Raw genomic sequence first — 27,331 nt, forward strand, 5'->3', positions numbered from 1 at the left:
TGAACATATAAATTTTAGAGAAACAACTTTGAATGTAAATTATCTATCCTTGCAATGTAGTTTTATCTGTTGAAAATTTTAAGTGTTTTATGCAGGAAAGGGATTTTAGTGAGATAAGTTACCATTTAATTTAAACAGATACAGTGAACTATGTTTAAAACTAATTTTTAATGTAAAAAATATGAGATATATTTAATCAAACACATTTTTATCGTATAATCCTATATAATTTTATATTTCTGATGGTCTGATATATGGCATATACATGATATAATCTCAAAGAATAGAAAAATTTGAGATTAGATATTTTTAAATCTTATATTTACTCACATTAAAAATCAGTTTGAATATAGAAGTTTCCTTTTAAAATATTTATTTATGTAAGACGCTATTATAATATGCAAATAATTAAATATACTAAAAATAGAATAGTAGAATAATAAAAGTAATCAAAATATCAAAAAATTGCAAATAGTTAAATTAGTTTTTAGATCAGTTTCTAACATAAAAATTATCCTACAGATTTTAAAGGAATTGAACAAATTAAAAGCTATATTAACTAAAACTAAGGAAATTTAGATACGTGCTTAAATGAATATATTAAAATACAAAGTGATTCAAAAAGGACTTCACAAACTTGAAAGCGCATAGAATTTTAATCAGAAGATCTACAGAATTGATTTTGGTTTTAATTTTTAGCAAAACACATCATGTTTTTACCTCAGACAATCATTTTGGTTGATGTGAGTACTATTAGTGATTGAACAGACATCTCACTTGAATTCAATTTCTTGCTAAACTCAAAGCAGTAAACTCAGTGTCTGTTGTCACTTCAGTAATTTTAATGATGATGGTGATTTGAGTTTTGAGCTTTTGGAAGGAAATTTGCAGGAAAGAATTGAGTAAACACTAGATCTTATTGAGACCCCAAAAGAAAATATTGAGCGGTATCAAATCTTGGGAATGAAGTGGTCATGATATAGCCCTGCTTAATCAATTCACCAACCTGGAAAATATTTACTGAGGAAATCCTAGACATCTATATGATAGTGAGGATGATGCACATCTTGTTGAAAATGTCTTTCTGTGTTACAGTCATTTAACTGTGGAATGAGAAAATTTTCTAGGATATTCAGATACACAATACTGTTGATGGTTCCTCATGGATAAAGAAGAAGCCATACACTTTGTCTTTGCTAAGAGTACAAAATATATTCATATTCATATATTTGGACTGTCATAAACATATTTCACATTTGTTTGTGTATTTTTGAAGCCCTAAATCCTGCAGTTGTGAGAGTTCACTTTACCATTAAGATGAAATGTCAGCTCATCACTGAAAATAATGTTGTCCAGAAATGTTTTATCTGTATTAATTTGATGCAACATTTGTATATAATATGGACAAATTTGATGTGTTTTGCTATAAATTAATGCCTGAACTGATTTTGTAAGGTTTCTGCTTTCAAAGTTGTAAAGTCCGTTTTGAATCTTATGTATTTCATTTAGTATAAATTATTTCATTTAATGAATTTAAATGACTGATTTTTTAAAAGTTCTATAAAAAAATAACTAAGATTAATACTTCTTTTCAATAACAAATGTTTTTAACATATCTGTTTGGAATATTTATATTTAATCATCATTGAAAGCTATATCTGTTGGTAAAGTCAAATATTAGGGCTTATTATAAACATTCCTAATATTTATTTATTGTATTATAATAGTTTGAATTTTTAAAATAAATTTTTATTATTTTTATTATCTGGAAATTAAAAATTATTATTTTAATTATATAGTGTCCTGTTTTAATATCAAGAGATCTCCATGGAAGTGATACAAGTGTTTCTTTATTAAAAGATAATGAAATTAAAGATGTGTAAGAAAATTTAAAACATTTTATATATTAAATATTATTTTAATTATTCCTCAATAGGTTATAAATAAAGGTTTTTTTTTTGTATTAATAATTGAATCACAATTTATATAACATTGTATATTTATACAGTTCAAACATTTTTGAAATGTCAGTCATATTATCATCAGGAACAAATTCAAATTAGAACAGAATATATGTAAAAAAATACTTTTCAAATTATGTATAAAAAATTGTTTAAAAATAATTTGAAAAGTAAATATTCTGTTCTAATTTGAATTTATTTCTGATGATGATATGACTAACATTTCAAAAACGTTTGAATTGTGTAAATATAAATGTTATATAAATTATGTTTTGTTTATGTACTAATACGAAACAAACTGAATTTAGTGTATGCTACAAGAATTCTTGAATGAATTTCTATTATACTCTTAAATATAAATAATGTAATAAAAAGAAAAAGACCTCTGTTTATTTTAATATTTTTAGCATCATTTTAAACAATTTTAGGTAATCGTAAAATAGAAATTACTGTAGAGCAGGCATGTCAAACTCATATGATATTATGGGCCACATGATCTATTTTGTATAAGTCGGGGGCCGCATGTTTTCGATGTTCAAAAAATTAATAAAATACGATTTTTAGAATGATTATATTATGTATTTATTAGACTCAATGTATTGTATATTATACATACATAGACATTTTATATTTCATATTATTTTTTAAACTTAAACTATAAATATTTTATATTTTTTATAAAAAACAAAAACAAAAGTTATAATAAGAAATAAACGAAATCACAGTTTAATATTACTTTTTAGGGAAGATATTTGATATCGTTTTTCACAAAGCAAGTTCCTATTTTTCTTGAAAATTACAATGTTCTTCTTCAATTGACCTTTTCTTACTCATTGTTCTTGAAGTTAGTCAAATTTGAAATACCTCTTTTCAAATTAAACAGAACGTTTATGACAACTATTTGACGTTACATGAACTTACACGGTTTATGAGATTTACAAATCACAAAAATTATGACGTTTACAAAGTAGATTCACCCAAACAGTCAAAATTCCAAAAGTCACTATTCCTGAACAGATCCGTCGAAAAGACAGCTTGCGATGTATACTTTGGATACAGTTACTTGGAACACTCCTCCCATCACTTGTCACGGCAATAGTAGACGAAACACCTTACGGTAGAGCACACAAACGTCCGCCTTGAAGTTCCAGCAAAAACTTGACTTTTGCGCCAAAACCTTTCCTTTTATATGAATTGTAGTAATCACCAATGGACCAATCAGCGCGTAGCAGTCTTCCGCGACGTCCGCTCTCGTATGATGTTCGCCGGCCAATCATCGTTCGTAGATCCAAAGCCGCGGCCGTTATTCAACCGTCTTTCGTAGCGTCAACCAATTTGAATTGGTTGGACGAAATACAGAATGAACAAACACAAAAAATGCGGGAATCGTACAGTTCAAAAAAGTTCAAACTTTCCAACTTTAAGTGTCAAAGCTTGATATTTAAAAATTTTTAAAAAGTCTCAGCGGGCCATAACCGATGTGTTGGCGGGCCGCATGTTTGACATGCCTGCTGTAGAGCATCATTAACTATGAAAAAAATTCATAAAAAACATTTAAAATATTATATATAGTATTCACATAAATATAAATACAGTGGGTGATCGGTTAATGAACATAAGCTGGTCCAAGACTATGCTCACTATTCAAATTGTTTGTTAACCGATTAATGATTTACCATAGATATTTGTGGGAATTTGATTAATTGGTTCTGGAGACCCCAAAAATTAAATAAAAAATTATATACTTTCTTACTATGTTTATTTACATGTAATAACAAACTAAAAGCAATCTCTCCATTTTTTCATGGATGGCACATCTTTGTTTCTCAGATGTGATTTTCATTACTCCTTTATCTGCTTGAGTCTTTTTGATTATATCTTTCTTAGCTAAGATTATATCTACTGTAGACCTGTTGAAGTCATCTGCCTACAATATCAGACATCTTCTCTCACTCTCTACCTTGGCTATTATCTCTTGCTTAGTTTCTATAGTGAACACAGTTCTTGACACTCCACTCTTTTTAAGTCCCATAATATTATCAGTTTTTAATTAAAAAGTTCAGAAAAGCACTTACAAAAATTCAGAGAACAGAAATCAACTAGTGCAAAATAGGTTATGTATACAATCATGAAATTCTCATTCCATAAACCATGTATATATGCCATTAAAACTTAGTTTTACAAATCTTAAACACAGCATCACTTCTTTTGTTTGTTCTGTGAGGTGTTGATTATCTGAACATGTTTGTTGCCTGAACATAAAAATCTTTCATGAAAGTGTTCATGTTCGATTTATTCGCAGTCTGAACTGTTTGTTAACTGATCACCCACTGTAAATTAAAAATAAAAATAAAGATTTTAAAATACTTAATCACACACAATAAAATAATTTGTAATTAATAGTTAAACTTGTAAAAATAACTTTAAAACTTTATTAATTTAATAATTTTAATTAAATTAATACAGTTTTCATTTAAATTTTATGTTTTTTATAAATTTGTTTGATTTTTGTTTTATTTGATCAATTTATCAGTATGGCTATTATTTATAGATCTATTGGTGAAATATATTTTGATATAATTAAGTTAAAAGACATGTTGATAAATTCATCACAGAATTTGACTGGTTATGAAAAAATTCGAACCGTTGGAAAAGGTTAGATATTTTAAATAATTAGTTTAAAAACAAATAAACCTTTGAATGTTCATTAGTCATTGATTATCAACTTTACTTATATACAGATATTATAAATTTATTATAGGTGCATTTGGAACAGCTGTACTATATAAAAAGAAGGATGATGACTCTTTAGTTATTTTGAAAGAAATTAACATGCATGATCTCACAGCAGCAGAACGACAGTTGGCAATAAATGAGGTAACATAATATGAATATGTTATGAGATACTAATTATATAGTTAGCATCTATCTTCTGTTGATTTAATTTTAATATTTGACATTTAAAAACAAATTAAAATAAATGGTTTTTGTACTAAAATTACAAGCATTTTCTTTTGTTAAATATATATCTAGGTCAGCTATGTTCAAATTTCCAAAAAGGATGATATTGCATGTTGATTATGATTGTATATAGCTCCAAAAATAAAAATATTTTCATATCAGACTTTATTTATTTCTAATTTTTTTTCTTTGTCAGGTTAAAGTATTTGAGATTTGGATGTGAATTGTCACATTACTTGTAAATAGCTGATATATCAAAATTTTGAGTTGTCTAGTGTCTTGAAAGTTTTTGCAACATGAATTGTCAACATCTTCAGTGTCTCACTTTTGAATTAAGTTGTCAGTCTCTTAAATTGTAGTTTTGGTTATATTTTCAAAATGAGGTAATTAATTTGTGAGGGTTCTGGATCCTCACAAAACTGTTAACAATTTTATCTTTAATCTTTTCATGAGCAATGTAAAGTTAATTTTATTGTAAGTCAATATTAATGTAAACTTTAGATCTAGCATTGAATATTATCATTGCAAATTCTACTGGTCCATTAAAATTTATTTATTTTTTCTTACAACAAGTTATTGTCTCTTGAACAATAAATACCTCCCACATGAAACAGTAAAACATAAAAAGCAAAGACATCAAAATAAATATTTTCAAAAAATAAAGTAAACTTTCTTCATTACTGTGGGATGCTCAATGGACCTTTTAGGTAGAGGTGTGTTTGGCCTGCAGGTTCACATCAGTACAATAAACAATAAACTTTAAATCCATCAAACTCAAATAAAAATTTTTTGTCAGATTCATGTTTCTGATAAATATATATATTATACTTTTAAGGCAAACAGATATAAGTAGATATAAAATTTTTATATATTCTTCATTTATCTATTATTTAAACTTTACTTAATATATTATAACGTAACATATCCTCTAATACAGCAATTGCTAACCAGTGATCTGTGCAATTGCTAACCAGTGAAATTTTGGTGGTCTGTGCAGAAATTTGGATATTGATTAACTGAAGGTTACATGAAGTATTATGAAAGAAATGCAAAATGCGTGATGCTTTCTCTCACTCATTGAGGTTTATTATTTGCATTTTAAACCAAACACGAAATGACTGTTATCAATAAATTATAATGTCAATAAATTAATAAAGAATCAACAATAAATAATGTTGTGAGTGTAATTGTTGTCTTTCATAGAAAAGAGCCAAGAATCCATAAACTTATTTTAAACAAGCACCATCAAACTTTACACTAATTTGTTATAATTAAAGAAGTGAATTTCATATTAATGAAGTAAAATGAAACTTTTATGATCATTATTCTATAGATGTTTGTATCATTTTAAAAAATTCCTGATTGATCCTATCTGTGGGACTCAAAATTGTGTATAGTAGTCTGTGAGGTCAGAAAGGTTGGAAACTGCTGCTCTAATAATTATATAAATGTATTATGATTGTATACAATTTACTAATTAACGTACTACTTTTAAAGAATGAATGGAAGTTGCTTACAATACGACTGGAAATTGTGTAATAAGATTCAATAAGTTGTAAAATTCAAAATTATCATTTACTAGATTGTGTATTTTAATAAAAATTTGGGCTTCTTTGCATAATTATTTTGTTATGTTGTTTTATTTATTATTCTATTTTATATTTAATTTTTGAAATTATGCTTTTTGTTCAATTTTCAATTTTAATTCTGTATTTCTGAAGATATTTTAAATCAGTAAAAGTTAAAGTACTTCAATTTTTTTATTCATGTTCTTGTTGAATTATACTATACATTACATTATTACTTCTGATATAACAGAAAATATAAGAATAAAATTATTTCATTTGATCAAAAATGTCTTTAATTGAAAATTTTATTTTAGTTTTTAATATTAACTTTACTTTAAAACGAGATTGCTATTTTAAGTAAATAAAATTTAAAATTAATTATGAGAAACTAATTTTAATCCTTCTTTACATAAAAATGAATTTGAATTATGCTTTTATTCATATTTTTTTTTATAGATAAATGTGTTATCTATGTTGGATCATCCTAATATTGTATGTTATTATGACAATTTTGAACAAGATGGCATCTTAATGATTGAACTAGAATATGCTGATGGAGGGTATGTTTAAATATTATAATTGTAAAATTAAGAATTTATGTAATATAATAAAACATTTTTTAAAATATGTATTTACTGATATTACAAAATTAAAGTTCCATATTTATTTTTATTTTTTTCTAATAAAATCTTATTTTGTGAAGACCAGTTAAATTTCATATATATTAATACAAACAACAGAAAAACCATTTAAAAATACACAGGAAATTGATTTGCAATTGGTTCTTTTATTTCAAAGATTTTATATTTATAATACGTTCACTGACAAAAAAATTATGCACCCCAATAAAATTGTCCAATTACTGCAAAATTTGACATACAGCTATGACTCAGACAATTATGTAAATGATTGCAGTCATAGTCTGATTGTACACCAGGTAATTGTTGGGTTGGTTATTTTTGCACTTGTGAAAACCTAATAACCTGGCCTCTGAACACAGTATGGTTTACCTAAGGATGGTTGCAAGATTCGAGGATGTCTTTGTTTCAGGGTCAGTCAAATGAGCAGAATATGATGAGTCCAGACTGGGCTCATCACATTCTGCTCATTTACTGTCCAGCAGAATGTGAGCAGTTCAGTTACTGTCCAGCAGAATGTGAGCAGTCACATTCTGCTGGACAGTTATAACCACCCAACTTCTATTTCATTGTAATAGTTTAATGAGAATTACTCAATTAGAGATCTAAACACTTCCAAAGATCATAACAGTAATGTTACTAAAGTGCCTTCAAATCACTACCAATTATTTTCAAGGTTTTCAAATGACTGATATATAATCATGACACACTCAAAGACTGTTTGATATTGGCTTTAGGTTATAGGAGAATAAGAATGGTCTTAGCATATTATAATTGTGTTAATAATATAAATGTGATACTTGTTGATATTGATGTACGAAGGGTATTTTTTAAATAAGGTCCATTTTTTGATAAGAAGAAAAATACTGTAAATATTGTTAAAATATACTTTTTTCCCATATTCTACATACTTTTATCTACTTTTCTACATAATTTCCATTTTTGTTCAAACATTTGTCATGCTGCTCAAAAATTTTTTAAATTCCAACTTCAAAGAAATCTGCTGCCTGCCGCCGGAAGACATTAGGCCACGCTGCTTGTCTTGTGTGACACAGCAGCGTTTTCTCAAGGTCACACAATAAGCATCAGAATTGATTGTTGTGCCTCTTGGCATAAAATCCACTAACAAAGTCCCTTTCCTGTCCCAAAAGACAGTTACCATGATCTTTCGTGCTGAAATCGAATAACAGATCGTATCTTACAGTCGGTGGGCGACTGAATTTTCTTAAACATTATAAACTTTTACAGCTCAGCACACAGACAGACAATGCGGCTGAAAATGGCATCTAAACACGCGCAAAGCATGCTGAAAGCAGATGCTCGTGCACACTGCTGTAATTGAGCATCATTCTCATTCTTATTCACAAATGGACCTTATTTAAAAAATAGCCCTCGTATTATGATGGACCAAAGTCAAGCATTGTTATTACATGTTTACTTTCAAGTCTAGTTGTTCTAAGGATTGATTTATAAAACTCTCTGAAGATATTTAATCTAAATTAACAAAAAAATATACAGAATATCATATTTAGTAAATGGAATATGTAAATATTCAGATATTTACTGTATTTAATTGAGTTTGGAAAACACACAAATTAATTTAACTGTATTTAATTATTTAAATATTATAATATAAATAAATTATTGAATTTTATGTATTATTTAAATTTCACTGTACCTAAATAACATATATAAATATTATATATAGATATAAATTGTTAACCTTTATTTTTCAGAACACTTGCTCAATATTTAGGACAGTTAAAAAGGCCTTTGGGAGAACATGAAATTTTAATATTGTTTCAACAGATTGTTTCAGCCATTTGCCACATGCATGAACATAATATTTTACATAGGTATGGTGTATATAAAAGAAAATAATATTTCCAAATAGAATTAATAATATATTATTGGAAACTGAAGTTTTCTGTCACATGAAATCCTTTTAATTATATGTATATTTAAAAGATAACTAATAATAAATATATGATTTTTCAAATTTATAAAAATATATCTTTTCCTATAATGAATCATAGAATGTTTTTTAGTCATTATATTTATTTTATTAAAAATATTAAGTATGCCAAGTATATTTTTGAGTTTTAGATTAAACTGACTAACATCTTTAAGAAAAACTGTATGTAAAAATTATGACTTGAAATAGACATCATTATCAGTACAATTATTATTAATTGCAGATTTTAATTCAGAAAACTCTTCTTTTCCTGATTCTTCTAACTTCTTTAATTACTTAAATTATCAACAAGTGGTAACATCATCTGTTAATAATTAAATTATCATCATTTGTTGATAATTAAGTAATTTACTAACCAATGTATAACTAAATATAGTTCAGAAATCATTAAAGTATGTTGGTAATACAAAAATTTTCAGCACATATTTAAATAAAATCATGATGTGAAAGTAATAACATATAAAAACAATATATCATTATTTATAAATTATTTTTAGCTATGATTTTATTTGTAGTTAACAATTTATTTCAAAATTTACATTTATTTGCATTTTTTGCTTTTGTTATGATATAAGTATTTTGAAAGAAATTTAATGAAAATTGTTGTTCTTTATTTTGACATATTTCTGATTTCTTTAGATAATCAATAAGAAGATGAATCCAACTTATAGCAAAAAATTTAACTTTTATAAAAAAAAATGTTTACAATGCTACTTCTTTCCAAGATGTTCAATTTGATAACAATTTGATGCTAGAAATAGGTCCAGAAATTTTTAAATTTTATTTTTTGTTTTATTAAATTCAGAGTTCTTACTTTAAATTGGATTTCTCTGCATATTAATTATTATATTCTTTCATAGTAAAGATTTTATATGATTGAAATAAAAATATAACATAAACACTGCAAATATTTTCTCACAATTTAATAGTAATTGCATGATTGAAATTCATAAATATATTATTATACCAGCTGTTACCCACGACTTTGTCAGTGCGGATTTTGCAAGCAAACAACATTCAGTATTTCAACAACCATAGTAATTGTTATAATACCTATTGCTGAGAATGATGAGAATCAAACAAACTGTTTCAATTTGATCAATTTTCTGGAATGTTTACAATTGTTCTATAATTGAACCAATATGCAATAACAAATTCGAATTTAAAATGGTTTGAACATTTGGTTAAAAAATCAAAATATATAAAAATATTTATAACAATGTCTGAAATGTTAACAATTTAATACACTTAAGTACTCAATGAAGACTAAACGTAGTTGAAAACAAAAAATTGCATCTAAAATAGTACAGTAGAAGTTGTTCTTCAGGCTAAGCCTTAATGCTCTCCCTCTCCCCCATGGGGAATTTTGAAAAATCCCTTCTTAGTGTGCGTTTTCATGACGTACTCTAACTGTGTACCAAATTTCACTTCTTTAGGTTCAGCGGTTTGCTCGGGTGATGATGAATCAGTCAGTCAGTCAGTCAGGACAAGTAATTTTATATATTTAGATATATCAAATTAATATTGTAAGATACTGCTCATAGAAGATAATTTTATTTAAATAAGAATGAATTGGATTTAATAATTCATTTAAGAAATAGATTAATATATTAAGCCATTTATTAAATGTTCTTTGATATTTTATAATTTTGTAATATAATCAATTAATTGTAAAAAAAAATAAAATAAAATATCTTAGTTTATATAATATACTCAAAATTAATTATTTTCAGATATGTTGATAATGAGAGAATTTCCATTTTTACTTGCGTTAATTTTTAGAGTATATTTTTCAAAAAAAGAAACTTTGAAACCAAACAGAACACATTTACAAAATATCCAATATTCAGATTAAATATTTTACAATTTAAACATATCCAATGAAAAAATAAACATTTTAAAAATTATTTTGAACTTGAAATATTTGACAAATCATTAGTGACTAAAATTAAATAATCTATTTAAATTTTCTTGGATATGTCAATGCATTGTTAAGGAAAGAATAGCATTTTATATTTCATAATTATTTTCAAAACATTTTAAAATTTTTTTGATATATATTAAATATGTGTATATTTGAAGTTGGAGTTTCGATAAACTTTATAATAATATATAAATGTCACTTGTTATGATCACTGGGATTATTCTAGAATGATAACATTGAAATTTTTAATTATCTAATCTTAATGTTTGCTTATTTAGATAATTAGGTTTCAAACTTTTAATTATATGTCTGTTAAGTTAAAACATTAAACATATTTTATTTTAATCCACATAATATTTAAAATAAGACCTAAATATATTTATTATATGTTTATTACCTATTATTTATTTTTTAAAACAAAACATGTAAATATACTGCATAATATATTTTATTAAAGAATTAATATATTTTTGTGAAATCTGTATCTTTATTCTAATAGAGATTTACTCTCTTAACCCATAATTTAATAATAAATATCAGTTCGATTATATTGCTAAATATTTTTAAAATAAAAATTGCATTTTAAAAATAGTATAAAGTAAAGAATTTGAAATATATTCTTATAGAGATTTGAAAACTGCTAATATATTTTTAACAAAGGAAGGAACTGTCAAAGTTGGGGATTTTGGTATATCTAAAATGTTAACAACAAGACATGGTGGTGCTAATACAGTACTTGGAACACCTTATTATATCAGTCCTGAAATGGTGAGATATCAATTTTACATATGTTTATAACTGATATAACTAAACATTGTGTGTTATAATTGAACAAGCATAGGCATTAATGTTAGAATTGCCTACACTTGTTCAATTCAAATGAAATAAAAGCTAGATTGAATTGTTTTATTCATTTCATTTATTGATCACAAGCTGAGAATTGTTATTTTATGTAATTTAATGAAATTAAGATATTTAAGTATTTATGAAATTGACAGCTGTAATTTATTGTAATTATGTTTATAATAAACTTTTCTAATATAATAATTGGTATTTATTCCAGTTATATCAAATGCAGATGTAGATTCTTATTTTCATATCATACAATATGACTAGAATATTTATATTTATAATTCTAAATTTAAATTTTCTTGTTTACTTAAAATATTTAATGTTGAAACATTATGATTCAAGGATTTATGAATTTTTTTTATTTTATGATCTAGCTTTTTAAGGATATTAATATTGTACTATATTGATATTGAGAAATCGTTGATACTGATGTATTGGTATTTTATTAAAATACCAATACATCAGTATACATCAGTATCAAAATTTACCAGTATTGAGATGTATTGAGATATAGAGTGGTAAATTTTAATTAAAGAAAGAATTTCAACTGTCAATATTCAGAATCAGATTATTTTCACAAGAGAGTCAAAAAGTTAGTGGCATTTTGCAAGAAACATTTTTCTATAAGAGAGTTTTAAGATATTTGGTGGCAACACTGGTTTTACCATCTTCTGTATGGGGTATCAACATCGTTGATATAGCTGAACAGTTCATCTTCATCAGTTGTAAAAGATGTGTCAGTTGTAAGTAATGTCCAAATTGGAAGTTTGCACATTGACTTGGTTTTTGTGGGCAAAAAAAGTTTAACTCCACTGAAATTAATCACCAATTTAGAGAAGTGTACAGTGATAAAGCAATTTTGTGCCAGGCATTTATAAAATGTTGCCTTTTTTCAAGAATGAGTGTACAGATCTCAATCACCATCATGAGAGTCTGTCAACATTGATGACGAATGACAATGCTGACCATGTTAATGAAGTGATTTGTGCAAACAGACAAATTACAGTGGATGAAATTGCAGATGAATTGGTTATTTCATATAGAAGTGTGCATCATGTCATCTCTGTGTATCATCTTAAAAAACTTTATGCTTGATGGGTACCTCATTTATTGACAGATCACTGCAAGGGGCAAGGTTTTTAAGCAGCTCCTGCATTTTGGATTGTTATCACAGGAAAGGACAATAATTTTTAGACCAAATCATAACCAAAGAGAAGATGTGGGTCAATCATTTTGTACCAGAAATGAAATGGATTTCATTTGAGTGAAAACATTCCCATTCTCTACATTTGAAAAAGTGCTGAACAGTCTCCTCTGCCAGAAAGATGATACTGACCCTTTCCTTTAATAATCAAGGTGTTTTGCATATTTAATTCATGCCCAAGGGCATTACAATTAATGTGGCAACATATTGTGAAACCCTGAACAGTCTGAGAAAGATGATTAAAGATCACTGGCTAGGAAAACTATTAAAAGGTCCTGTGCTTTTATATGACAATGCCATCACTTCAAGTGGCAATAACACTTCAATGAAAACAGTCATAAATGTGCTTCAAGAATGGTTATTGTCAGCACCATGACAGCTATGTCAGCAATGCACAAGTCAGGACTGATACCATTACGTTTATATGCAAATCTTGCACAAGCTGTTGCATATGAGAACAGTTGAGTTTGGGATGAAGGAGGGAGTCGTGAGACATCGCTTCAGAAATAATGCACTCCACTATGCATTAAACATAAAATAAGAATTTATTTGTTAAGGGTATAATTAATTTACAAAAGCATAACAAATGAAAATGTCTATTTTACAAGTGTGTCAAACAGAGAGAGTGTGTTTACAAATTTGGATGTCCTGGAAGGAGGAAGGAAAGTCTCCCACTTGTTATGGTGTGTTTTGAATCCAACAGACCATAATGGTAATATTCACAATGGGTTTCGATCAATTGTTTATTAGTTCAGAGAGGCTAAGGTCCAGTCAACAGTTGGAGGTCAAGAAGATCTGTTGATGAAGCATGGCAGAGATAAGCACACACAAATTTTGATAGGCAAACTCTCGGTTGTCACCTGTTTCTTTTCTTTTTATTCGGGGTCCTCCTCGACCATTATTTTGTTCATTTTTGGTGAAGTTGCTGATTTCTTCAATTCACGATTTTGTCTCTCTTTCTGTTTATGAGTAGTTATTCAGTAGCTGTGCCACTCATGGAGGAAGTACTATCTGTGGGAAAAGTTTATAAAGTTTCTTAATTATATCTATGACATGGAACTTTTCTCCTTCATGCGTTTTTGACAAAACAAAAATTATAAAATTAAATCAGGTTTTTACTAATTAAATAATTTGCATTAACCCAGTTTCTCACATTATCATACATTGGGCAACAATTTTTCAAAAAAAGGAATAGCAAAACTTATACCACACTGTGTTAAGTGTTTAAATAAACTTGGTGATTATGGTGAAAAGTAGCTCTCAAATTTTATATTCAAACAAGAAAAATAGTGAAGCTATTTTTTCGATGAGACTGTCTCAGAGAGAGTGAGCATTGCATGCGCAAATCTCTCACTCACACCTGTTTGTAGAAACAGTCTCTGCATTTCATATTTTCTTTTGACCTGGTTCCTGGTCCCCGACTACCTATAAATCTGGTTTATTTTATGTGTGCATGATTTGGGCACCAAATATTCTGTGCCAAATTGCAACTCCTAACATTTACTCCTTCATACCTCTAAGATGTGTAGCTGTTGACAGCAGTGCGATTTTAGAGACGAGACATAGTCTCATCAATAAATATTCGAATTTGCCCCATGTATTCAATACTTTTATTTTTTTTGTGTAAGTGCAACTAACTTTTTGATTCTTCCTCTTATAATAGTGTGACTAAAAACAGTACTTGACTAATCTTTCTCTTCAATTTTAATGATTTACCAATAATTACAATTTAATAGTGTGTAATAACAAAATGTTTTGTTTAAAGATCAGTTTCAAAATTCTCTGTCAACACTTGATAACAAAATAAGTTTATTGCTTTTATTTTCTTTGAAATAACTTCTTGTTGATACAGTGATGCAAGTTTTAGAATAAATTTTTCTGATGCTACATTAGTAGAGATAAGGCATATATAATAACTAGATTATAATAATTTTAATTACTTCATTTATGGATGTTTAAAGATTGAACAACTCAAATCAGATTAATATTGAATTTTTGTACTATGCCATTACAGACAAGTATCACCAGACAGTAGTTATATTTTCTGCCAGGAGTGCAAAAACAATGTTGCAATTTTATATAACTTATGATTAAATATATCTTCTACAACTTTTAGATTTTCGTTACAAAACAACTATAGTCACTGAACTAATGTTTTTGATCTTTAACCAAGATCTTCATCAGGTTCTTTGTTGTTTGCAAAAATGGAATGTTAAGAATATAGAACGTTTTTTTGAATACAAAAATTAATTTTCTCCAGTATGTAGTAACAATCAAAGATTTTGAAATAACTTACTAGACAGAAGTCTTCCATAATAATGATGTGGTCTATGTTCCAAGGAATAATATATAACTACCAATGCAGATGCTCATCACAAGTATAGCGCCACGCATGAGATATTACGTTACTATCTTTGAAATTAATACAATTCCCCAATTTGGTTGCTTTGTAAATCTCAAGGGTTTTCAAGGCCCTGATGTGGTCCATTTTGAATGATTTTTTTTATGAGACTGGTGTTATTTAAGTTGGCTCTTACATTGGGGTCCATGGCATACGTTGACAGGGCAGTGGCGTGTCTTTTTTTTGTCAATGTCGTATTTATGTTCAGCAATCCTTTTTTGAACAGACCTCTTGGTGGATTCAATGTAGACAAGATCTCTTTGGAACTTGTGATCCCTTATTTGGATACTGTACACCCCTGGTGCTCTTAAATTATCCGGTGTGTCTTTTGCATTTCTCAGAAGTGAGTAAATAGTTTGTATTCTCGAGTAAGCCAATTTGGTGCCCTTCTTTAGTGCTGTTTCCTTGTATAGGGAATGCAGGTTTTTGTTGTATTGTATATTTGTGTGTTTCTTATTTGGGTCCTGGTCGGGACTCAAATTGGACCCCCCTGTTCTATGGAGGTGTGAAGCCCTGCGTTTATATTATGGAAGTTATGAACTAAACCATGGATTAGGTTTCTTTTGTATCCATGATCTGCGGCAATGTCCTCTATGTGTCTAAGTTCTTTGACCATGTCCTCCCATTTAGAATTGTGTGTGAATGTCTGATTTGTTAATGCTCTGAATGCCACAATCTTATATGGATATGGGTCCTCAGACTCTGCCAGTATGTATAGAGGTAGGTAGCCGGGTTTGTAGTATACCCTCATTTTGATATTGCTTTCAGTTAGCTGAATGGTAATGTCTAAAAAAATGCACATTGGATTTTGATATGGGTTGTTATTCTTGCTGTGTAAAAAATCGTTGACCTTTGGCTTGTTTTTCCATATGATAATCATGTCATCTATGTATCTTCAGTATAAAATAATATTGGGTGTGAATCTGGGAATGACCTCTCTCTAATTGCCGTAGAACTAATTCACATAAGTCACCCGAAATGGGGCTCCCCATGGATACTCCTCTTTTTTGAAGATATGTAGTGTTGCCGAATCTAAATAGTGAGTTGTAGCACATTAGATGTGTGAACTCACTGCAGACGACAAAGAACCTGATGAAGATCTTGGTTAAAGATCAAAACCGTTAGTTCAGTGACTATATTCATTTTGTACCAGAAATCTAAAGGTTGTGGAAGATATATTTAATTTTATATGTACCGGTATTTATTAGTGAAAATTGTTTCTATATAACTTATGACAATTTTCTGAAATGATTTCAGAAAACTAAATGATTAGATTCTTTACTACCATGTCACTATTAAGATAATATGTAAACTTAGGTTTATAATTATACATGCATAACGAATGGCTATTGCAACAGTTAACATATTGTTAAATTGTCATGCACTCTTTATATAGCTTAGTGTGTAAAGAACTGGGAACTATATTTAACATCTTATTTTATAAGTGAGTTTTGTTTTGAGTTTAGAAATACTCATTAACTCTAGTAATTGCAACTGAATTTGCAGAAAAATTAGCAAAATATAAACTTTTAATCATAGGATCTGAACTTACTGTTTTGATGCTATGTTTAAAAATTTAGTTTAAAAATAGTAAATTTAGATGATATTGTATTTCCATGCATATTTTTCACAATTTTTTGTCATTTTTTACTAATTGAAAATTGAGATGCAAAAAATATGCAAATTATTTTTGAAGATAGACTATATCAGTATTTATTCTTACAAGAAATCTTGATTAATTAACAGAAGTTACAAATTTCTAAGATAATTTTAATATTTTTAAAAACTTTGCATATATATTCTGAATATTTTGAATTCTCACATTAAGTGGTGTGCAGCCATGTTTGACAGGTGTGTAAAGGTTTTTCCTTTTCATAAATCTGCTGACCCATCCTTAACTAGCCTTGAAATCAAGGGAAGAAATATTTTGTGTCTGATATTGCGAGCCCATGATTGCAACATATCACATGTTACAGCACTGCCGTTGTTGCACATTTCTTCAACATACCATAACAGTTTTTCCTCAAGTTGGGGATACTTTCCAGTCTTAGGACTATGAAGTGCCCTTCCATCAGACTTTGCATTGCTTAGAGCTTCTTTTTGTTTATGCCAGTACAATACAATACAATACAATAATATTTATTTACGTACAAGTGAGTACATTCCTGGCCCCACCAAAGGCATTACCAGGGTTGAAAATACATAAATTTGATTGATATACAGCAGAAGCAAATACAAACAGAATATATAATAAACAAAAGTGGACATACGTTAGAACATAATACACAATTACGCGTTGATTATAAAAAGGAGGGTAAACTTAGAGACTAACAAGATAAATGGTGCGTATAAACGTGATACAATATAAACAGGTAATAATACAAACAATTACATTAAGAGAATAGTTAACAAGTTATTGGCACGACAGTAGTTAGGCTACAATACATTGATAATTATTGACACGACAATAATTTGTATGGATGACAATAGAATGACAACACAGTAGCAAGACGCAGTGAGACAATAAACACGATAAGATTATGAACAGTTAATGGTAAATTACAAATTAAAAGCAAAATGCTGGGTAGTTAATTATTTACAATCACCAGAGAGAGTTCAACGAATTTCTTGGCCAACCTACTGAAGGCCTTATATATTTCTTTAGATGAGAGTATCACATTGTAGTCACAAGGCCAGGTGTGGCCCGAATCTTCTACTAAAAGCCTTAAGTCTAGTCTCTCTTTTTCCAGGGTGATACAATCGTAGATGTAATGAGCGCTGCTATCTTCAGTCTGGCAGATCGGGCATAGATTGGTGTTGCTGGAAGTAAACCTGTAAAAATATGAGGCAACGCTGGAAAACTAGGGGTGAACCATTTAAGAGAGAAAAACTGTTGTATGTTGGGAATGAACTTGTAGGTTGTGCACTGATTTTCGTGGTTCCAATTATTCTGCCAGATTTCAAGACATTCTGTCCAGAGTATGTGGCGTAGACACCGTTTACTTATTTTGTTGTAAATGATAGGGGTTGAGTTACTAGAGGTTGCCACTTTGGCTAGGAAGTCTGCTCTCTCATTCTCTACCATCCCCTGGTGAGCACGGGTCCAGGAGATGCTGTAATGGTTGTTAGAATTGGTAACGAGGTCACTGATCTCACAGGTGAGGAGATGAAGCGAGTTGCTCCCAATGATGTTACAAGCAGATAGGCAGTCAGTATATATGTGGATGGAGGTATTAGCATAGTTAGCAATGCTCCAAGAGATTGCCGTGTGTAAAGCTACGAGCTCCGCTTGGAAAACAGAACAGTTTCTGTCCAAATGGAAGCAGTCATGATGAATCTCCCTGCTGTCTTCATAGACAACGAAGCTGCAGCCAATGCTATCGTTCATTTTGGAACCATCAGTATATAGTTCAATCTTGGCCGGGTGTGGGGAGGAGGACTTTATCTTGGTGTAGGTCCCAGGACATGGTATGTTGCAATATCGGTATGGTCTTTCAATGGCACTTGAATGGATGCATCTGTCATTGGTTTGAATGTCGAGGCCCCATCTGGCATGGTGCAGCTTGACATTCATGGAGATGGTCAGATCAATGAGGGGTTTTCTTGCCAAAATTTGTAGGCTATGAGTGGGGGCTGTGCGATACGCCTTAGTAATTAGTAGCAACACTTTTCTTTGTGAAGAGATAAGTTTTCTTTTGGGGTGCACTTTCTGTGCAGCCCACCCCAACTGCCACAAGCGTATGTAATCATAGGAACATATATGTGGTCATGGATGGTGCTCATAGCTTCACTGGAGAGTCCCCAGCTATTCCTCGCAACCTGCATGAAGGCTTGTGTAATAAGTCCAGTTCATTTAGTTATGAATTCAATATGCTGATTCTATGACAGTCTGTGGTCCATAATCACACCGAGGTATTTAATCACTCTTTTAATCTTGATGGTTTTACTGTTCATTTTGATGTGGGCGGCGATAAAGATTGGGCTTGCCCGATCTGTTGTAGACAATACCCTTAGTTTTCGCAGGGTTAAAAAGCAACTTGTGCTCCGTGTCCCAGTTATTGACCTTTCCAAGCATTAAATTGGCCCTGTGTTCCAGATCTGCATGAGAACGCCCACCCATAAGGAGTATGACATCATCTGCATAGGCGTATAATTTATCCTGGCCAAAACTTTCCCCAAGAAAAGAGTTGAAAGTGATATTTCATAAGAGTGGCCCACAGACAGAACCCTGCGGGCACCTTCTTGTAATGCACTTTTGAACGGAGTGTTGTCCCCAATGAAGTACAGCTTTTCTGTTGTGGAGATAGTCCTGAAGTAGGTGAAATATATTAGCGGGACAGTCGATAGCTCTTAATTGATGAATGACAAATGGCCACCAAGCTGTATCGAAGGCCTTAGAAATGTCGACACTTATCCCCAGGACATATTTGTGATCATCAAGTAGTTGGTCAACTGTATCAACGACCATCCTGATGGCATCCTCTGCAGACCGTTGCGGCCTGAAGCCATATTGTGCATCGTTCAGGAGATTGTAGTGCTCAACGTACCAGCAAAGCCTACCATAAATGAGGCGTTCCAATACTTTGCCAAGGACCGGCAATAGAGAAATGGGTCTGGTCTCAGAAGAGGAACCAGCCTTAGGGACTGGAACTATGCTGGTTAGTTTCCAACTCTCAGGGAAGATCCCATAGCGTAAACAGGCATTGTACAGGTTGTACAGTTGTTGAGGGATTATGTTCCAAATATGCTTAGCAATTTCGCTGGTGATCTGATCTAGCCCAGGGGCAAGGCTCCTAGACAGATTAGAGAAGAGTTTATGCCAGTAGTGAACTCACTCTCAATTTCCATTCTGTTCTGCAAAGCAGATGACTTTAATTTTATACTGTGCAGTAAAACTGTTATTTTTTCTTGCCATTGCACAAAGTTGCAGTTAACTCCATTGAAATGACACTAAGGAACTACTAAAGTGCTATAAAGCATCATAATTAACAATTGCCCTTATTCCTCACTCTCATAGCCTCCAGCAAGTAGAAAGATACTGTACTGTTAAACCTATACAAGGGAATGAGAGTAAAGAAAGTTTACTGTCATTTCCTTGTATAAGTTTTATATACTATATACTGTAAAAATTTTTATTGGCTGATGCATGTCCTATCTCCTATAGTAAAACAGTTCAGTATGAGAAGTCTTGCATTTTTCACATGAAAAATACTTGAATATTTTGTTTTTGTGGAAAACATTTTTTAGAAATATGAGTGTGAAAAATATGAGGTGGTCCAGAAATACAGTAAATGATACTTTTTTGATGTTCTTAAAAATAATGTTCAATATTTGAAAGCATCTGCATTTTGAATTTTTTTTAGCATTTGACTCATAATTGTTCTTAAGCAATTAACATATGATAAAATTTTATTGTTAACTACATAAGTTTCAACTGATACTCTTTGTTTATAATATTTTAATAATTATCTTATGTGGTTTGAATGTTGTAATAATTTGTGTTAAATTCAATCTAAATAATATTTTTTACCCGATAAAAATTTTATCTTAAAAATAAATTAGTTTCCTATAAAAGATTTTAAATTATTTTTTATTTGGATTATTACAGAAGGAATATGAGGACAATATCTTTAATTTTTATCATTAGTTTAATTGATATGATTTTTACAAGTATTTGATGTGGTTTGTTTTTAGTGTGAAGGAAAACCATATAATGAAAAATCTGATATATGGGCTCTTGGATGCATATTATATGAAATGGCTTGTTTACAGAAAACTTTTGAAGGATCTAATCTTCCTGCTTTAGTTAACAAAATTGTCAAGGTAACTTATTATGATAATTTTTTTTTTAAATATGAAATTTTTTGGATTCTTTGTGGTGTTCGAATTCAACTGTAAAATATAACTCATATGTATATATTTTTATATAGGGTCAATTTGCTCCAGTTCGTGGAAATTATTCACTTGGATTTAAAAAATTAATTCAAGAGCTTCTACAAAGAGATCCTGAATATAGACCTACAGCTAAAGAACTACTAAATGCTAGAATACCAGAGGTATTTATCAAATTTACTGTTTTAAATGTTGATTCACATAAATAATTTGTTTATATTTAATAAATTAATTTTTTATAAAGATATTTTGAAAAAAAAAGGAAATTAGTGAATATTTATCAAATTATGTTTATGAAAAGAAAACTTTTTTTTATTATTTTATATTTAATCATGCAATGTTTGTAATAATATTTTTCTTTTGAATAATTCTTAGAATGGTTTTGCATACAAAATTACTCTAATAGAAATCTTAGAAGAGCCTTCACATTACCTTTATAATAGAAAGTATAATTCATTTGCAATACTAATAATAAGTGAAATTTGTTTTAATAAAAGAACAAAACCAAAAATATACTAAAAAATACTTTTGTATAATTAAATATTAGCTTTTTCAGTTAGAATAATTGAACAAGAAGAACTGTTTATTGAATAACAAAGTTTAAATTTACAAATTTCAACTTGTTCCAGATTATAACAACAAATTAATTTTATGCTGTTACTAATTCATTCATTTTATTTGGGACGAAAATTCCACCTGGTTCTGCATAGCATCACTGGACAATGGCTCATCCATTGAGGATGAGAGGTTATTCAGGTTGAGCATGCAGACATTATACATGCATTTCACATATATACAGTGATTATATTGGCAAACAACAGAGTTAGTTCAGTTATCAAAATACTAGTAACTAAATTAATATTATATATTACAGAGCAGGAAAGTTTTGCAGATGCATAATGGTATAAACACAAAACTAATCGATATATTCCTTGTATAAGTTTATGTATACATGTATGTATAACTTAACAGACATATAATTAAAAGTTTGAAACCTATTTATGTATAAGTATATGTAAGGTATGTGATACAAAATTATTTACAGCATTGTAGCCAATTTACAGATAAGGGAATGGGTTAGATATATATGGGTTAACCCATAACAAATATAATAAAATCAATCGTATGGATAAAATAACATTACATAACATAACATAATATAATATAATTTAGAGTAAGATGAGATGAAGTAATATAAACATATAAGATAACAAGTGTGTAGTAATATACAGAAAATGTAGTATACCAAACCGATGTATATTCACAATCAAGGAGTTGCTATTACTAATTCAATGATTTTATACTTTACATAATAAACACTTTATCCTGCAATAATTTTAAGAAATATTTCACTTTATAGTAATATTTAGATGGCGACCAAATTTATTTTAAAGTTTTTAGGCAAGCAATTAATACATTACTAAGGTTAAGAGTTGGCTGGTTGATAGTAATTGAATTTAGTATAATTATAGTTTTAGTTTAATTAAGGAAACAGCTTTACTGGATTTTTTATAACATAAATCCCAAGAAAATGTTATAAACTTTGGTCAGATAAAAGGCCATCAATTTCTTGTAGTTTTCTGTGGGGTGCATCGATTTTATGTTTCAAAGTTCTCAACTTTAATGCTCTAGTTATGGCACAAGTGTAACAAAAAACTCTGTTGTTGCATATTAATGGAATCTTATATAATCTTTATACATCTGTTTTGTTCCAAGACTATCTGTGATTCTTCTTAGAGATGGCAAGTTGGTTATTGTCAGACAAATTATGAGAAATCTTGCTTTTAAGAATAATAGAGAGCAAGTTTTAGCTCTTACTTATGTATATCAAAAGTTGGATCTAGAAAACTTCTGTTTTGATGGACTTAAGTGTGATATAGAAAAAAAAGCAAACTATGCACTTGGTTATATGTTTTGTAGAACATTCTCATCATATTCTGCTGCTAACACATTGTGTTTGATGTTATTCAACTCCAGTTGTAGAAAATGGTTAATAGAACAGGAATGTTTTGATGTGCAGTCATATGGTTACTAACAGATAAGGCTTATGTCCTTTTCCCTGTAGATAGAACATCTTGGTCAGGTTTGAGTAGTCACAACTATTAGTAAAAACTCAGTGTTGTATGAATTTAGAATGGAGAGTGACAATTCTCATTTGTATTATACATATCAAACACAGATATCTCTGTATAACATAGATTCTGAAAAAGTGCTGTGTTATGTGAATCCATGCTACATGAAACGAAGGTCTAGTACAAATCATAAGGTTAGGTTTCAAAAGTTAGCAAAAGTATACTATTCTTTTTCATAATTAAGAGAAATATGTTTATTAAAGCAATCAATAATTAACTAACAATCACAATTAAAATTATTGCACATTAATAATTTTTTCTTAACTGCTAAACACTTGAACGAGGACATCTTCTTTTTGGCAAAATATCGTCTTCTGAGCTCACCTATTGGTCTTAATCTGAAGTATCACCAACGTTTTGATTTTTCTCTACTTTTTTGTACAGTTTGATATCTTCATTTTCTTGTGTTTGCCTAAGAGATCTTTAAAAATTTAATCTTTTAATGTAGTAACTTTTAATTTAATGTATAAAAACAAAACAAAAACAGCCTTTTGGGTTCATTTAAAGTGCTACCACCAATGATAGTAACATATAGTTTATATGGAAAGCTAGAATAGGAAGCTAGAAGAAAGAAGAAAAAATTGTACAATCAGTTTTCATTAAATAAAATTGGGCAAAAGACATGAAACAACATTGAAAATTTCAAAATTCTAAAATCCATGGGAAAATTTGAGATGACACACATGCTTGCTTGAATAAAAAAATATCAAATGACAGTATATGCACTTAAAAATTGTGACTTTTGTATAGGATGTCTCCAGTTCTTGAACCATGTTAGAACAGTACCATGTTATAGGAATGCTGTGTTGTATGAAGGATAACTGTAGTTTATTAGGAACTAGATAAATTTTTACAAATATTATAAGTATAAATGACTATGCCAATTAATTCTAGATTAACATCTTGTAGTAGATATCTGTTAGTGTCCAACATTCCATGTATGCATATAAATGTTATCTCTTACCTGATTCAATAGTTCTAGATCCAATGCTAAAGAAGTGTAGTGATTTATTCAACCATTTATCACTAAAAATGAGATGTGATGACAACTACAGAAACATTTTTGATTTGATGACTGACTACCAAAACTTTTTCTGATTTTTCTCTTTTGAATTCCCTTATACCCATTTCCTCATACAGTAAGGGAAGGTTCTGATCCATCTTTCCTATTAAATTTTCACTCTTTATTTTCTTTGGAGGAAGAAGATAGCTGAAAAGTTGTTTTCTTGCAGGAACATCTTTCTCTTAGGAATGGATGTATAACAGTTGAATTTGGTTATTTTATTGTGTATTAATGAACAATATTGTGTGATAAATATTTTATGTAAAAAAATATTTGGATTTTAACAATTATATTGAAATTACGCTGCTGGTAGAAAGATGAGTGGAGCTGTAGGCTGTGATAAACACTAAAATATAATTTTGGATGCCCTCTACTTATATATAGGTTTAGAAAATTTATGCTATAATTCTTTTTTCTTTACTAAAATTAATGTAATATATTACTTTCCTAGCATAAATCAATAAGAATTCAGCTACTAAGAAAGCAGTAAATTACATTGTCATTTTCAAATGAAATTTATTAAACTTTGAATCTTACTGCTAAATGGAATTTTTCCTGATTGAAATTTGTCACCTTCATTTCACAAAAGCAGAAATCTGAGAGAAAAGTCAAAATTTCCTAAAAGGGAATAACAAGCAATTATTTATTGTGACATCATCACAATTCCAGGCTGCAATTTTTAATCATATTTTTTAAATTTATTTAATTTAAGATATATGCTTTCTGCCTCAAATTAGTAGTGTCTTCCCTCTGTACATCATACTTTTCCTGTTAGCAATTGAGTCATGCTGGTCATCTATCTAACTTGTTTCAGGGGAAAATTTTTGAATTGAAATAACCTGACTTCTGGTTTGCATTGGAAGTTTGTATATAGTTAATCAGGGCCTTTTGCCTCTAATCTTTCCATATCTGGTCTTGGCTTTCATCTATCTAATTCTGTTTTTGAGATTAAGGAAGGACAAACAGACAGATGGATAACAGTGGGAATTTACAGGTCTACAATTTTTTCAAATTGCAGCCCAAGAAGGAGGGGGGAAAAAAGAGTGAGACAATCAGCATCTTACTTTTGTAATGTCCATCGGACTGTCTCTTAAGAATATAGCATTATCCTAAATACACTTTGTTTTCCCACAGCTTTTTACATGGTATGGTATGTTTAAGACTGGGAAATGGAAACAGTTTGAATATCTTTGTAGGTATCTGTTTAAAAATAATTTTTTTTTTATTATATAATAAATTATTTAAACAAAAATTTTGTTAGGAATATAACATCAAACTTTCTGGGCAATTCTGGGTATCTCTGCTAATTGTCTAATAAATGATAAAGAAAAATAATAAAATTACTAAGTGATAATACTGTATAACTATAAATAATAGTTAAATTATCAGTTTATAATTTTAGGCAAATTATTAAACAGCTATTATTCATTAATTAAAATGTTAAAACTATTAAAATAATTTTATTGTCTATTTATATATTTTAATAATAAATAATGTAATAAGAATATAATATATTTAAGATTAAATATGATGATTGATAATTAATAAAATAATTGTTTTTGTGCATTTTATATTTTAGTTACTGAAACAGTTTGAAAAATTTTCGCACAAATATGATGATGAGAATGAAGAATTATCAATAAGATCTAAATTTCCAATTAAATCTGGCAGCAATAAAAAGTATGAACAATTTTAGTTTCCTAATGAATAGTTTATAGTTAAAATATTTAAAGATTAATATAAACATTATGTAATTTAAAATTTTGAGACATAATAATAATTTTCAAAATTTATTTGTTAATATTGCCAATAAAGATAATATAATCTCTTAAACATTAACAGAGTTTATCTGTGAAAATTACATTAATACATTAATTTTTATATATTTTCATTTTAAAATTACATATGAAATATTTTATTTATATAAAAGAAAATTAGTTTTATCAGCAAAATACATTATTTGAAAATGAATTTTAATCCAACTCTATAAATTTGGAAAGGCTTATTAATTAAAATACTGAAATATATTATTTAAATTAATATACATCATGTGTACAGTTGAATTTAATTCTTTTTATGAAGTTTTATATACAGATAATCCTTGTAAACATGGTAGTTAGGTTCTTATAAAATATTGTGGTTCAAGAATGAGACTAAGAATGGACTAAGAATTAGTATGAAAAGGGAACTTATATTCAAAAGCAATAACAATACATCATTTTATTTTTTATACCTTTGGAAAATTAACTTATATTAAAAATAATAATAATTGAACACATTTCTTACAAACTGTGATATGTTCATTTAATTTTCTTTCTCTTCATTCCTACTAAGCACAATTAAACGAGAATGATAGAATGATTTTTTGTTGCAAAGTATTTTTATCTTCTGAACTTCATTTTACAGTATTTAGTGCATCTTCTGCTCTCTTAAAAAAATTAGTAATTTAGATTTGTGTAGTTTTTCTTGATACATCTTTGTAAATATGGAGTAAGTATATTTGGATTTTCCTTTCTTTTTCCTTTAAACCCTTTAAATTCCTTTAAATCAAAATATCTGCATTTAAAAAATAAGACACTAATTGCTTGGTCAGATTCATGCCTTCTTGTATGCTTTTAGTATAAAATTTGAAACTTTGAAATTTTAATTTACTGAATTGATTTGGTTTAACTCTGTTGTCATTTCCACCAAATTCACTTCATCACCTCCTTTTTCTATTAGTAATTTTCAAATGTCTTTAATAGTCACATCATCAAACCC

The 27,331-nt window shown here is 28.8% G+C and overlaps 1 protein-coding gene across 2 annotated transcripts in view; it reads left to right on the plus strand.

Annotated features, from left to right (window-relative positions):
* LOC136978713 (uncharacterized) overlaps positions 1–27,331 on the plus strand; it is a 101,802-nt gene that overhangs the window by 6,046 nt on the left and 68,425 nt on the right. For both annotated transcript variants that reach the window (XM_067274492.1, XM_067274493.1), the window contains exons 4-12: positions 1,800–1,879; positions 4,513–4,616; positions 4,723–4,838; positions 6,947–7,050; positions 8,865–8,984; positions 11,654–11,795; positions 21,179–21,307; positions 21,415–21,540; positions 26,151–26,251. In XM_067274492.1, the coding sequence (XP_067130593.1) occupies positions 1,800–1,879; positions 4,513–4,616; positions 4,723–4,838; positions 6,947–7,050; positions 8,865–8,984; positions 11,654–11,795; positions 21,179–21,307; positions 21,415–21,540; positions 26,151–26,251 (1,022 nt within the window). The remainder of the gene's footprint in view (positions 1–1,799; positions 1,880–4,512; positions 4,617–4,722; positions 4,839–6,946; positions 7,051–8,864; positions 8,985–11,653; positions 11,796–21,178; positions 21,308–21,414; positions 21,541–26,150; positions 26,252–27,331) is intronic.

The sequence above is a fragment of the Centruroides vittatus genome, unplaced genomic scaffold (assembly GCF_030686945.1).
Source record: "Centruroides vittatus isolate TY-2023 unplaced genomic scaffold, ASM3068694v2 contig_549, whole genome shotgun sequence".
Lineage (NCBI taxonomy): Eukaryota > Metazoa > Arthropoda > Arachnida > Scorpiones > Buthidae > Centruroides > Centruroides vittatus.